General features: G+C 39.7%; 1 protein-coding gene across 1 annotated transcript in view; it reads right to left on the bottom strand.

Moving 5' to 3' along the window:
• Nucleotides 1–8,656: 8,656 nt before the first annotated feature.
• LOC120856889 (guanylate-binding protein 6-like) overlaps nucleotides 8,657–13,799 on the bottom strand; it is a 30,005-nt gene continuing 24,862 nt past the window's right edge. The window contains exons 9-11 of the mRNA XM_040232369.1: nucleotides 13,560–13,662; nucleotides 13,027–13,220; nucleotides 8,657–12,115 (exon numbers count right to left, since the gene is read on the bottom strand). Of these exons, the coding sequence (XP_040088303.1) occupies nucleotides 11,891–12,115; nucleotides 13,027–13,220; nucleotides 13,560–13,662 (522 nt within the window). The 3' untranslated portion in view covers nucleotides 8,657–11,890. The remainder of the gene's footprint in view (nucleotides 12,116–13,026; nucleotides 13,221–13,559; nucleotides 13,663–13,799) is intronic.

Genomic DNA, 13,799 nt, shown 5'->3' with positions numbered 1-13,799 from the left:
TAGCTCAGTCATGTCCAGGTCTTTGCGACCCCATGAATCGCAGCACGCAGGGCCTCCCTGTTCATCACCATCTCGCGGAGCTCACTCAGACTCACGTCCATCGAGTCCGTGATGCCATCCAGCCATCTCATCCTTGGTCGTCCCCTTCTCCTCCTGCCCCCAATCCCTCCCAGCATCACAATCTTTTCCAATGAGTCAACTTTTCTCATGAGGTGGCCAAAGTACTGGAGTTTCAGCTTTAGCATCATTCCTTCCAAAGAAATCCCAGGGCTGATCTCCTTCAGAATGGACTGGTTGGATCTCCTTGCAGTCCAAGGGACTCTCAAGAGTCTTCTCCAACACCACAGTTCAAAAGCATCAATTCTTCGGTGCTCAGCCTTCTTCACAGTCCAACTCTCACATCCATACATGACCACAGGAAAAACCATAGCCTTAACTAGATGGACTTTAGTCGGCAAAGTAATGTCTCTGCTTTTGAATATGCTCTCTAGGTTGGTCATAACTTTTCTTCCAAGGAGTAAGCGTCTTTTAATTTCATGGCTGCAATCACCATCTGCAGTGATTCTGGAGCCCAAAAAAATAAAGTCTGACACTATTTCCACTGTTCCTCCATCCATTTCCCATGAAGTGATGGGACCGGATGCCATGATCTTTGTTTTCTGAATGTTGAGCTTTAAGCCAACTATTTCGCGCTCCTCTTTCACTTTCATCAAGAGGCTTTTTAGTTCCTCTTCACTTTCTGCCATAAGGGTGGTGTCATCTGCATATCTGAGGTGATTGATATTTCTCCCGGCAATCTTGATTCCAGCTTGTGTTTCTTCCTGTCCAGCGTTTCTCATGATGTGCTCTGCATAGAAGGTAAAGAAGCTGGGTGACAATATACAGCCTTGACATACTCCTTTTCCTATTTGGAACCAGTCTGTTGTTCCACGTCCAGTTCTAACTGTTGCTTCCTGACCTACATACAGATTTCTTAAGAGGTGATCTGGTATTCCCATCTCTTTCAGAATTTTCCACAGTTTGTTGTGATCCACACAGTCAAAGGCTTTGGCACAGTCAAGAAAGCAGAAATAGATGTTTTTCTGGAACTCTCTTGCTTTTTCCATGATCCAGCAGATGCTGGCAATTTGGTCTCTGGTTCCTCTGCCTTTTCTAAAACCAGCTTGAACATCAGGGAGTTCATGGTTCACGTATTGCTAAAGCCTGGCTTGCAGAATTTTGAGCATTACTTTACTAGCATGTGAGATGAGTGCAATTGTGCAGTAGTTTGAACATTCTTTGGCATTGCCTTTCTTTGGGATTGGAATGAAAACTGACCTTTTCCAGTCCTGTGGCCACTGCCGAGTTTTCCAAATTTGCTGGCATATTGAGTGCAGCACTTTCACAGAATCATCTTTCAGGATTTGAAACAGCTCAACTGGAATTCCATCACCTCCATTAGTTTTGTTCATAGTGATGCTTTCTAAGGCCCACTTCATTTCACATTCCAAGATGTCTGGCTCTAGATTAGTGATCACATCATCATGACTATCTGGGTCGTGAAGATCTTTTTTGTACAGTTATTCCATGTATTCTTACCACCTCTTCTTAATATCTTCTGCTTCTGTTAGGTCCAGACCGTTTCTGTCCTTTATCGAGCCCATCTTTGCATGAAATTTTCCCTTGGTATCTCTAAATTTCTTGAAGAGATCTCTAGTCTTTCCCATTCTGTTGTTTTCCTCTATTTCTTTGCATTGATCGCTGAAGAAGGCTTTCTTATCTCTTCTTGCTATTCTTTGAAACTCTGCATTCAGATGCTTATATCTTTCCTTTTCTCCTTTGCTTTTTGCTTCTCTTCTTTTCACAGCTATTTGTAAGGCCTTCCCAGACAGCCATTTTGCTTGTTTGCATTTGTTTTTCCATGGGGATGGTCTTGATCCCTGTCTCCTGTACAATGTCACGAACCTCATTCCATAATTCATCAAGCATTATGTCTATCAGATCTAGTCCCTTAAATCTATTTCTCACTTACACTGTATAATCATAAGGGATTTGATTTAGGTCATACCTGAAGAGAGGTCTGACAGAAAGTGGTCCACTGGAGAAGGGAATGGCAAGCCACTTCAGTATTCTTGCCTTGAGAACCCCATGAACAGTATGAAAAGGCAATATGAGAGTGTACCAAAAGAAGAACTCCCCAGGTCATTAGGTGCCCAATATGCTACTGGAGATCAGAGGAGAAATAACTACAGAAAGAATGAAAGGATGGAGCCAAAGCAAAAACAATACCCAGTTGTGGATTGTGACTGGTGATAGAAGCAAGATTCGATGCTGTAAAGAGCAATATTGCATAGGAACCTGGAATGTCAGTTCCATGAATCTAGGCAAATTGGAAGTGGTCAAACAAGAGATGGCAAGGGTGAACGTCGACATTCTAGGAATCAGCCAACTAAAATGGACTGGAATGGGTGAATTTAACTCAGATGACCATTATATCTACTACTGCAGGCAGGAATCACTCAGAAGAAATGGACTAGCCATCATGGTCAACAAAAGAGTCCGAAATGCAGTACTTGGATGCAATCTCATAAATGACAGAATGAACTCTGTTTGTCTCCAAGGCAAACCATTCAATATCACAGTTATCCAAGTCTATGCCCCAACCAGTAATGCTGAAGAAGCTGAAGTTGAACGGTTTTATGAAGACCTACAAGACCTTTTAGAACTAACACACAAGAAAGATGTATTCTTGTATAAGATTCCTTTTCATTATAGGGGACTGGAATGCAAAAGTAGGAAGTCAAGAAACACCTGAAATAACAGGCAAATTTGGCCTTGGAATGTGGAATGAAGCAGAGCAAAGACTAATAGAGTTTTGCCGAGAAAATGCACTGGTCATAGCAAACACCCTCTTCCAACAACACAAGAGAAGACTCTACACATGGACATCACCAGATGGTCAACACCGAAATCAGATTGATTATATTCTCTGCAGCCGAAGATGGAGAAGCTCTATACAGTCAACAAAAACAAGACCAGGAGCTGACTGTGGCTCAGATCATGAAGTCCTTATTACCAAATTCAGACTTAAATTGAAGAAAGTAGGGAAAACCGCTAGACCATTCAGGTATGACCTATGAGGACAACAGTTCTTAAAAAACAGAAAATGCATAAGCAAATCATATGACTTTATTTATTAAAGCAATTAGGAAAAGTTAAATGAAGACAAAACCCTATAATATGGGCCTGCACTGACCAGGATGCTTGCTGGTATTGCAAAGAAAATCTCTATTGGGTTTGGGAATGTCCAGCCTTCAGATGGAAAGAAAAGAACCCAAAACCCTCTTCACAGGAGAAATACCAACTCAGCTCTGAGAAAGCAGACATTCCATGCCCTTAATTCCCACTAAATTCACAAGATGATGTTACCCTTGCAAGTTGAATGGTATCCAATCATGTGATTATTTCACAATCATGTGATTGGCACCCAATCACAATATCATAGATGTTGGAATGACAGATACTCACTCTTAATACTGTTTCTTTTTCTGGCCCCTTCAAAATTACCAAACTGCCAGTAGTGGGCTTTGACAATTTGCTTCACAATTTGCCTGCTGGACCCTCAATATCTCTATAAGACCCCTTCAGTGTCAATACAGTTTTCTTCTTAGATCAACTACCCCAATAACTTTGTGAATTGGGGTGTTAAACGTCATTGAGACCCTGAAGGACTTCTTTCACAAGTCTCCTATTCACTTCCCCTAATGGCTTTGCCCAATTTCCCTAATCTTCTCTGTCCTCTTCAACCTCGTACCTATTTTGCAGAGGACTTAAGCCAATTAGTGGACAGAATTTCACCTCATTGTAGACAAAATTCCACTGATATTGCCACCTATGTGGTGTAGAACCCCGTCATAGAATGCTATGATAAGTAGAGGTAGATCTCTCCTTGCTCCTCCTCAAGAATCCCCGATGTAATTTAGCATTAGATAGATTTGAAGGACTCTCCCCAATAATTCAAAGATTATTAGATAAGGGACTTCTGGTTCCTACTTCTAGCCCATGCAACACTTTCATTCTGGCTGTTAAAAAGCCAAATGGAAAGGGGACTGGCTCTTCCAAGACCTAATGTACTAGTATGTTCCCTTTCATCTAGGAGACCTCTATCCTGAGCTCTATCAGTGTTCCCCTTCCTGCATTCAACCCCCAATCCACCCATGTCAGACTTTCCCCTTCCCATTCTAGCCCTTAAATGCTATACAACCACTCAAGGTTTAGGCTTCTTTCCTCTCTGGGACTTTTGAGAAATGTAGGAACCTCAAATGCAACTACCAGAGGCTGATAAGACTAATTGCAACAAAGTGGATAATTTATCCACTCAGATGAGTTTTTAAAACACCCAGACAGCTGTTAGTCTATAGTCTTCATAAGATTACATATCATGGCAAAAGAAAAAACTTACAAGTCTCTTTCAACTTTCACTGCTGCTGCTGCTGCTAAGTTGCTTCAGTCGTTGTCTGACTTTGTGCGATCCCATAGACAGCAGCCCACCAGGCTCCCCATCCTTGGGATTCTCCAGGCAAGAACATGGGAGTGCCTTCTCCAGTGCATGAAAGAGAAAAGTGAAAGTGAAGTCTCTCAGTCGTGTCCAACTCTTAGCCATCCCATGGACTGCAGCCCACCAGGCTCCTCCGCCCTTGGGATTGTCCAGGCAAGAGTACTTTCATTACATTTCACCAATTTTGATAAGTTGTATTTTAATTTCAATTTATACATTTTAAAATTTCCGTTGATACTTGTTTGACTTATATATAATGTAGAGGTGCATTGTTTAGTATCCAGCTATTTTAGGATTTGCCAGATATCTTTCTGATATTGGTTTCTAGTTTAATTCCACCAGGATCTAAAACATGCGCTGTAACATTTCTATTCTTTTAAATTGTTAAGGTGTGTTTTACCATCCATAATGTGGTCTTGTTGTTATTTTTAAGTCACTCAGTCATGTCCAAATTTTTGCCAACAATGGACTGCAGCATGCCAGGCTTCCCTGTCCTTCACCATCTCCCAGAGTTTGCTCAAACTCATGTCCTTCAAGTCAGTGATGCAATCCAACCATCTCATCTTCTGTCATCCCCTTCTTCTCCTGCCTTTCTCAGCAGCGGGGTCTTTTCCAGTAAGTCCGCTCTTCCCATCAGGTGGTCAAAGTAATGGAGCTTCAGCTTCAGCATCATTTCTTCCAATGAATATTCAGGACTGATTTCCTTTAGGATTGACTGGTTGGATCTCCTTGCCATCCAAGGGACTCTCAAGAGTCTTCTCCAATACCACAGTTCAAAAGCATCAACTCTTTGGCACTCAGCTTTCTCTATGGTCCAACTCTCACATCCATACACGACTACTGGAAAAACCATAGCTTTGACTATATGAACCTTTGTTGGCAAAGTAATGTCTCTGCTTTTTAATATTCTGTCTAGGTTTATCATAGCTTTTCTTCCCAGGAGAAACATCTTTTAATTTCATAGCTGCAGTCACCATCTGCAGTGGTTTTGGAACCCAAGAAAATAAAGTCAGCCACTGTTTCCATCTATCTTGGTGAATGTTACATGTGAACTTGAGAAGATTGTGGAACCAAAAAGCAGAAACAACCCAATTATCCACCAACTTTATGAATGGGTAAATTAAATGGGTTACCTTTCACCTCACACTGGTCAGAATGGTTATCATCAAAAAGAACACAAATAACCATGCTGTAGACAATGTGGAGAAAAGGCGAACCCTGGGTACACTCTTGGTGGAAATATAAATCTGTGTATCCATAGTGGAAGAGTATGGAGGTGACTCAAAAATCTAAAAGTAGAACTATCATATGACTCAGCAATTCCACTCCCGGGAATATATTTTTTTAAAAAGAGTGAGAGAAGAAACACTAATTTGAAAAGATGCATGCATCCCAATGTTCATAGGAACATTATTTGCAATGGCCAAAGTATGGAAGCAACCTGGGTGTCCATTAACAGATGAATGGATAAGGAAGATATGGCATATATGCACGACGGACTACTACTCAGTTATAAAAAGGGATGAAAATTTTCTATTTGCAGCAATATGGATGGAACTGGATGGCATTATGCTAAATAAAATAAGCCAGAGAAATAAACTACATGATATCAGTGACATGTGAAATCTAAAAAATACAACAAACTAGCGAATATAACAAGAGAGAAGCAGACACAGACATAGAGAACAAACCAGTGGTTCCTGTGGGAGGAGGGAGGGACAATGGAAGGGTGGGGGAAGGGAAGGTACAAAATATTGGATGTAAAATAAGCTACAACCCAGAGAATATAGCCATTAATTTGTAATAACTGTAAATTAATTGTAACCTTGAAAGTTGTATAAATTTTTTTAAATTGTTAAATAAAAATAAAAAGCAGTATATTTTTGCCATGGAATAATATTTAGCCTAAAAAAGGAAGGAAATTCTGACACATTACAACATATATAAACCTGAAAACATTATGCTAAGTGAAATAGACCTATCACATAAAATACTGCATAACACCATTTATATGAGTTATTTGGAGTAAAGTTCATAGACATAGAAAGTTTACTAGTGATTACCAGGAAATTGGTGAGAAGGAAATGGAGACTTGTTTATTAGATACAAAGTTTCAGTTTAGAAAAATTAAAAAGGCTAAGAGACAGACAGCAGTGATGCTTGCAACAACTATGTGCATATACTTAATTCCACTGAATTGTACTCTAAAACTAGATAAAATGCCAACATTATATTGTATATATTTCATGACAATGGAAAAAATTAATTTTAAGTGGAAGAAAAATAGAACCTGAAGTTTCTGCATTTTATGTATTAGTAGACAGTCATCAGGGACAGAGAGACACTGGGGCCTCTCCTAGTGCAAATATATCAGAGAGAAATTCATTAATTTGCGTTTGATCAGGGACTGAAATCAGTCCCTGCATCAGTCAACTCGGCCAACAGTGAGCACCATATTCAGTGCAACATGAGACTACTGGGCATAAAAACAGTGGTCAGGAGAATAGGATCACATTGATGAAGTAAAAGAATTCCATTCAAATAACAATGCTGAGTAGGGAAGGCACCTTTCCAAGGAAAGAGATGCTAGGAAAAACATTGTAGAGTTGATATACCAGTTGCAGTCAGTCATAGAAACAGAAACCACTTCAGTTTGTTTAAACATAATAAATTTGTACAAGTGACACAGGAACAGAGATCAAAGACAGGGGCTCATGCAATAACCCTGGGGGCTAAGTAATTGCAGTAAGAAACAATATCCTAGGCTACAGAAACAAGAGACTGATACTAATGCTGAAACTGATAAGGATGCTGATACTGACATCAACAGGCCTGGGCCTCAAGCAGAAAGTGATGCCTAACAGGCCTCTATTGAGGGAGTTGGAGCAACAGAGATGTACCTCCTCCCAGACACTACCTGAGGAACACAGGATGCTGCTGCTGCTGCTGCTAAGTTGCTTCAGTCATGTCTGACTCTATGCAACCCCATAGATGGCAGCCTACAGAGACCTCAGATTGTCCCTTCCTCCTCACTCACAGATTTCATCCAGTGCCTCATATCTTGGCTGAACCCAGTAGGCAGGCAGGGGGAAGGCAGAATGTGTGTAGTGCTGAGCTGAAATTTCCACAGCAGTGGAGAGCAGCAGGAACGGAACAGAACAGACCTTAGAGCAAATAGTCTAAGACCAGCAACGGTAATTTCTCCAGACACTGGTGTTAGAGAGATAAAGGGATCTTATTATTTTAAAAAGGGCTGGAAAAGACTCATGAGCTCATTTTAGCTAAATGTTCCATCACTCAGACCTGAGATGGAAAATCACTTTGAATATCTACCTAAGGTCAGAAACCTTTGTCCTAGCCTCACTCTGGGACTCCAGAGTTAACGGTTCAGAGCTATAAAGCTCAAACCTTGCTCTATGAGAGAGCTTGCACATTTTTCCTATCAAGACCTTTGCATCAATCTATTAACATAATCCTTCTACTTGAGATCTTGTCTGTATGTTCTTTCCATCGGATGGAAAAACACAACATTCTCAGCAAACACCTTTACTATTTTGACTATGGGTAATGGTCAGTAATGGATATTGATTATCCCTTGAAATGATAAAGAAATGTTACACTTATTTATTCAGCCATCCATTCATCTATTTACTCATTCTTTCAATCATCATGTATCCTGAGTTTTATTATGCTTTAACGTTATCTTATTTGGTCCTTAGGATTCAGTAATGCACAATTATATTTCCAGACAAGAAAGACTAGATTGAAATCACACTTAAAGAAGGACTATTTGGTTTCTACTTTGAGTCTTAATCACTATCCAGGTTATATATATATATATATATATATATATATATATATATACAACATTTATTACTACCTAAATTTGTAATAATATTATGTAAGGTCCATATAGGGTGTAATCTGCATGAAAAGAATATCTTTACTTTTCTCTCTTCAGATAATCCAGAACAATGGCAGGTAGGGCATAAGAATTTAGCAAACAGTGTAAATAATTAGAACTAAATATTCCTTAATAAGTATTAGAACAGGTGTATGAATAAATTGTTAACTACTTTTGAAAGTTTTTTTCTTTTTTTTAAATGATCAATACAAGTGGGTTTTGTTATTTTTTATTGAAAGGAAATGAAAACAGTATTTCACAGAGATATCTGTACTCTCGTGTTTATTGCACTATTAATCACAACAGCCAAGATATAAAAACAACCTAAACACCAATCAATAGATGAATGAACAAAAAAAAAGTGATTCATATACACAACAGATGTTATTCAGCCATGAGGAAAGAGGATATTCTGCCATTTGCGACAAAACAGATGGACCTTAAGTACATTATACTAAGTGAGATGTCAGACTAAGAAAGACATATACTGTATGATGTCACTTATATGTCGAATCTAAAAACATCAAGACTTCTTTATGTTCTTCAATTCAGGATGTCTCTGGTCTAAGGGAATAGAACATCTGCTTAATTCAATGGGAAAATATATACAGGTTTTTTATAGAATAATTTGCTTTTCCACTAAACCCTATCATTTATTGGCCACATACTCTTTACTAAATGGTTTCTTCCTTAAAAGGCAAAGTCATTCTTCCTTCTGAACACTTGAAGACACAGTTATAATTGATAAAGTCATGTAAAATCTCCAGTGGAAATGTGTTAACATCCTTGCAGAGGCACAGATTGTGATACACAGAGGAGGTCACAGAGGAGGAGACTGCTCCAGAAAAGTTTCTTTTATTCTGCTAGCATTTAAATCAACTTAGGGATCTTAATCTAGTCTGTGAAATCCAAATTATCTATTCCTTCAGGCCTTTGAGTGTTCATGGAACTCTGGCAATTGATAACCATCATGCAAGTGTCAGCATTTTGTGTTTCCAGCAGAGTCTTATGCAGTATACTCTGTGCCTAAACATACTCCATGAAGATGCGCAGAAAAGTAGGTCATGGTTTCTGTCCTTGGATGAACTTTACTTTCATTTTAAAACAAACACTAGACAAAATTTGTTGCATTGCACCTGGGCCAGGACTGCATTTATTACCAGATCCCGTGTGCCTCTACTTTAACAGGGTCACTGTAAATTCTTTTCAGGATCTGGGTATCACTGCAAATTTGGATCCTAATTCCAAGAGTCCTCAGAACATTCAGGCATCCCCATTCCCCAGCACACAGGTACCAAGTAAATTTCCAGAGGTCCCCTAGAAGGGGAATGGGAAAATCATTATCATATAACCTTGTTCTAGAGTTGCAGGGTCATTTCTCTTAAGATCCTGCTCTCCTCTCCAGGTGATAAGTTCATTATCTGAAATTGGTTTAGATCAAGGCTACAGACTTTCTTTTCCTCGAGGCTACCTCTCAGCCTCCTGATAAACATCCTTGATTCCATTTGATTGCTTCTAAAACATCCATTTTGACTCTACAGTCCTCCTGTTCTATTTGCCATATTCAGAATTTTCTCTGGCCAGGTCCTGCTGGCTTCCACTCCAACCATGTTATGGACTGAATGCTTGTGTTCTCCAAAATTCATTTTCATAAACCCTAATTCCCAATGTCCCAATGTACTTGGAAGTGGGGCTTTGGGGAGGAAATTAGGTAATGAGTGTGGGGCCTTTATGAGTCTGATTAATGCCCTTATAACAAAGAAATATGAGGTATTCCTTCTCTCACTCTTCCAAAATTGTGAGGACACAATAGGAAAGTTGCCATCTTTGAAGCTGCACGAGGACACTTAAAAGCAATCCAGCAGTGCTGACACAAGCTTTGGACTTACACCCTCCAGAACTGGGAGAAATAAACATTTGTAGTCTAAGCCATCCAGTCTGTGTTAATTTGTTATAGAGCCTGAGTTAAGATGAACCATGACTCTCACCACTACACTGTGGTGATGATGTTCAAATGCCAATACCTGGCCTCCATGTATCAGCGTCTATCAGCCCCAGTACTATCAGGGCATCCAGTTCTTCATGGTACATCCCTCCTCCTACTCTTGCCTGCAGCAGAGAGCCACCAGTGAACTTTTAAGCAAGATGGGATTCCTCTCACCAGGGAATATTCCTAATGTTTAGTAATTTTCTTCCAGCATCTTACAAGTGTACTTCATAGGAAGTAAAGGCAAAGAGTCGGACACAACTTGTTGACTAAACCACCACCACTAATGGTTCTTCCAGCTGAGATATCAAGGGGTAATGGGAAAGTTTATACCTTATATTTGAAGCAAACGTAAGGGATTAAAAACCAAACCAAGATGAAAACAAAACTAGGGTGCAAATTTTATGCCTTCTAGTGTTTTGCTCCAACTCATTGAACAGGCTAATATTTCTAGAAACAATGAACAATTTTATCATCTAACAGTCAATTTAAAAGTCCATTTATTATAATTTTTAGTATTATACTTTATGCTTTCTTTATTTGAGAAATGACAATAAAGCTTTATAGAAATGAAAAGGTAGACAATATAATGAAAAACACGTGTTTTTTAAACACCCTTAACACCAAGCTGTCCCTCCTCAGAAGAAATCAATGATATCAGTTTTTCAAGAGATGTTCCATGTGTTCATATAAATGAGTGCACTTAATAACTGCAGTTTTTATGGTGAACAGATAATGCAAACTGTTTTGTACCTCAGTTTTTTTCGTTCTACAATATATCTTTAAGCTTTTTCTATATTTATGTGGATAGACTTCCATTGTTGATTTATTTACTGGCTACATAGTATTCCAGTATATGTACATGCAAAATATATATTATTAATACCAACTATATAGATAGACATTTAAGTAATTTTCAATCTTCTGCCATTAAAAGAGATGCCTCAATGGACCTCCTGTATGTATATGTGTATAAAGCAGTAGTAGTGTTAGTTGCTCGATCATGTCCAGCTCTTTGAGACCCCACGGACTATAGGCCGCCAGGCTCCTCTGTTCATGAGATTTTCCAGGCAAGAATACTGGAGTGGGTTGCCATTCCCTTCTCCAGAGAATCTTCCTGACCCAGGGATTGAACCTAGGTTTCCTGCATTGAGAGCAAATTCTTTACTGTCTGAGCTAGAGGGAAGCTATATATGTGTATATGTGTGTATGTATGTTGTGTGTGTGTGTGTGTGTGTGTGTGTGTGTGTGTGATTTTGCACACATATATTTCTTAAAAGTGAAGATGCTGTATCAAAATGTCTATGCATTTATTTTGTCTAATTTGGGCCAGGCATTGATATTTTTAGTAACCACTTTTTATATTTAAAGCCTTGCTAAATGAAAGTGAAAAGCATTCACACCAAACATAGGCCAGAGCATATACATATATTATATATCTCTAATTTCTTTAAAAGGAGATCTACTTTTTAAATAGGGAGCTCACGCCTCTCACAATATGACCAAGAAGTTTGCCTGGAGCACACAATACTGAAGCAATCTCTTTGCCAAATCTGTCCAAGACTAGTGCAATCCAGGAAGCATTACCATCATTAGTATTATCAATCATATTTCTCAAATGATTTATCTCTGCACTCATATTCTCAGATTTCTTTCTAAATCCTTCTTTAAGCAGAGCTTCCTGGGCCTAAAAAAAAAAAAAAGAGTGAGAAGAGGAGTAAAAAATTTTAAATTCCCATTTTTCTCAAGGATTACATTTTCTCAAATTTTAAAACTTCATCAAACTGTCTGTTTAATTCCTAACATTGTTCTCTCTTACTCAATCATGGAAGGAGAATTTTATAAACAGAGTATCTACCAGTTTTGACCTGAACATTAAGAGAAATTGTAGTTTACAGTCTTACTACTACTCATACACCATTGGATTTAGCCGCTGAAGCTAAGCCTGACGTGAGGACAAATACATTATCTAGGCAAAAGATGCCAGGTGTGATTGTACTAAGTCTCAGCCCCACTCAGGATGGTATAGTCACCCAAATCATAGACATCTGTTCTAAACACGCCCAGATGGACAGTGAGAGAGTTTCCCTTTTGCCACACGATAGCTTGGGCATCCACCCCTGGAGACAATGCAACACGTTTAGAAGCTGTCCCTGCCCTGTGTTTTTTAAGTCTGGGCATTGCTGATAGTTCTATGTCAGCATAGATAGGGCCTTTGGGTGGTAGCAGGGTAACTGTCAGTGACCCTCGTAAAGCAAACCAGTTAAATACATGTGGTTGGAATATCCATTTAACCAAGCCTCATGAGATCATTTTAAAACTCCCCAAATTTTATAATAGGATTTATAAATACAAGCCGTGTTTATATTCTCTGATGGCTTACAGAGGCCCTAGGCCTCTTGAAGTCTCCAGAGTCTACTTACAGAATAGCACTCAAAGACTTTGGAAGGATTCAAAGGCTTTGGGGTTTTAGTGAATCACAAGCAGTAAATGGCTATGGTGCTTCCCTCCATGGTCTTGCTGTAACCTTCGCCCATCCCTTCCTGAGGGCCCAGGGTAATGACCATGGAGCACGACTAAGGCCACAGCCTGACTTACCTTCAGCTTATGCTCCAGCATCATAGTCTGCTCTCTCAGCAGGTTTTCTCTTTCCCTCGCCAGCTTCTCTGTCAGCTGGGCTATGTTTTCCTGGAGACTCCTCTGTTGCGCCTCCATCTCCTGCTGCTGCTCCTGCAGTTTCTGATTTAGCAGCTCCCGTTCCTTCTCAGCTGTCTCATTCCTGGCCCGCTCCTCTGCCCCAGGAAGGTTTTAGAGAGGGAAGAAAATAATGTAAGGATTGATCTCTACCCTCCTGACCTCAGAGATTAAGATAAAGTTGGAAAGGGAAGTGGGAAATCTCTGAATTCCTTGCCTTGTCCACATCACCAAGCGCATATTCCAGAATGTGATGGGAGTCTGGCTGATGTCTAACCCCGCTGTGATTGCATAATTCCTTTTACTGTTTTCAGATGTAGCAGAGTTGTTCCACAGACGGAGTGGAATCTCTTTGTACCAGGGTTTTAGTCTCACACCTGTCAGAGGGCACTGCCCAAGTCTACCCATTCCCCTGTGAGCCAAACCCTACCCCATACCTGCTACAGCCTTCTCCCCATCAGTGAGGGCTTTATCTGCCTGCAGGATGGATTTCTCAACTGCCACCTGTGACTGCAGAAAGCTCTGGAGGACCTCATTTTCCTGAGGAACCAAGAAAGAACACAGAACTTAGATTTCCATTGGGGAGATTAGTGCAAAAACAGTCACATCCACATAATTTTTCTTCATGTTTAAAATTCCACAGTAGTTCCCTACAAGTCTAAGCTCCTTAGAGTGAC

This window comes from Oryx dammah, unplaced genomic scaffold (genome assembly GCF_014754425.2).
Source record: "Oryx dammah isolate SB20612 unplaced genomic scaffold, SCBI_Odam_1.1 HiC_scaffold_28, whole genome shotgun sequence".
In the NCBI taxonomy this organism is placed as follows: Eukaryota; Metazoa; Chordata; class Mammalia; order Artiodactyla; family Bovidae; genus Oryx; species Oryx dammah.
This window is presented reverse-complemented; position numbering and strand designations above follow the sequence as displayed.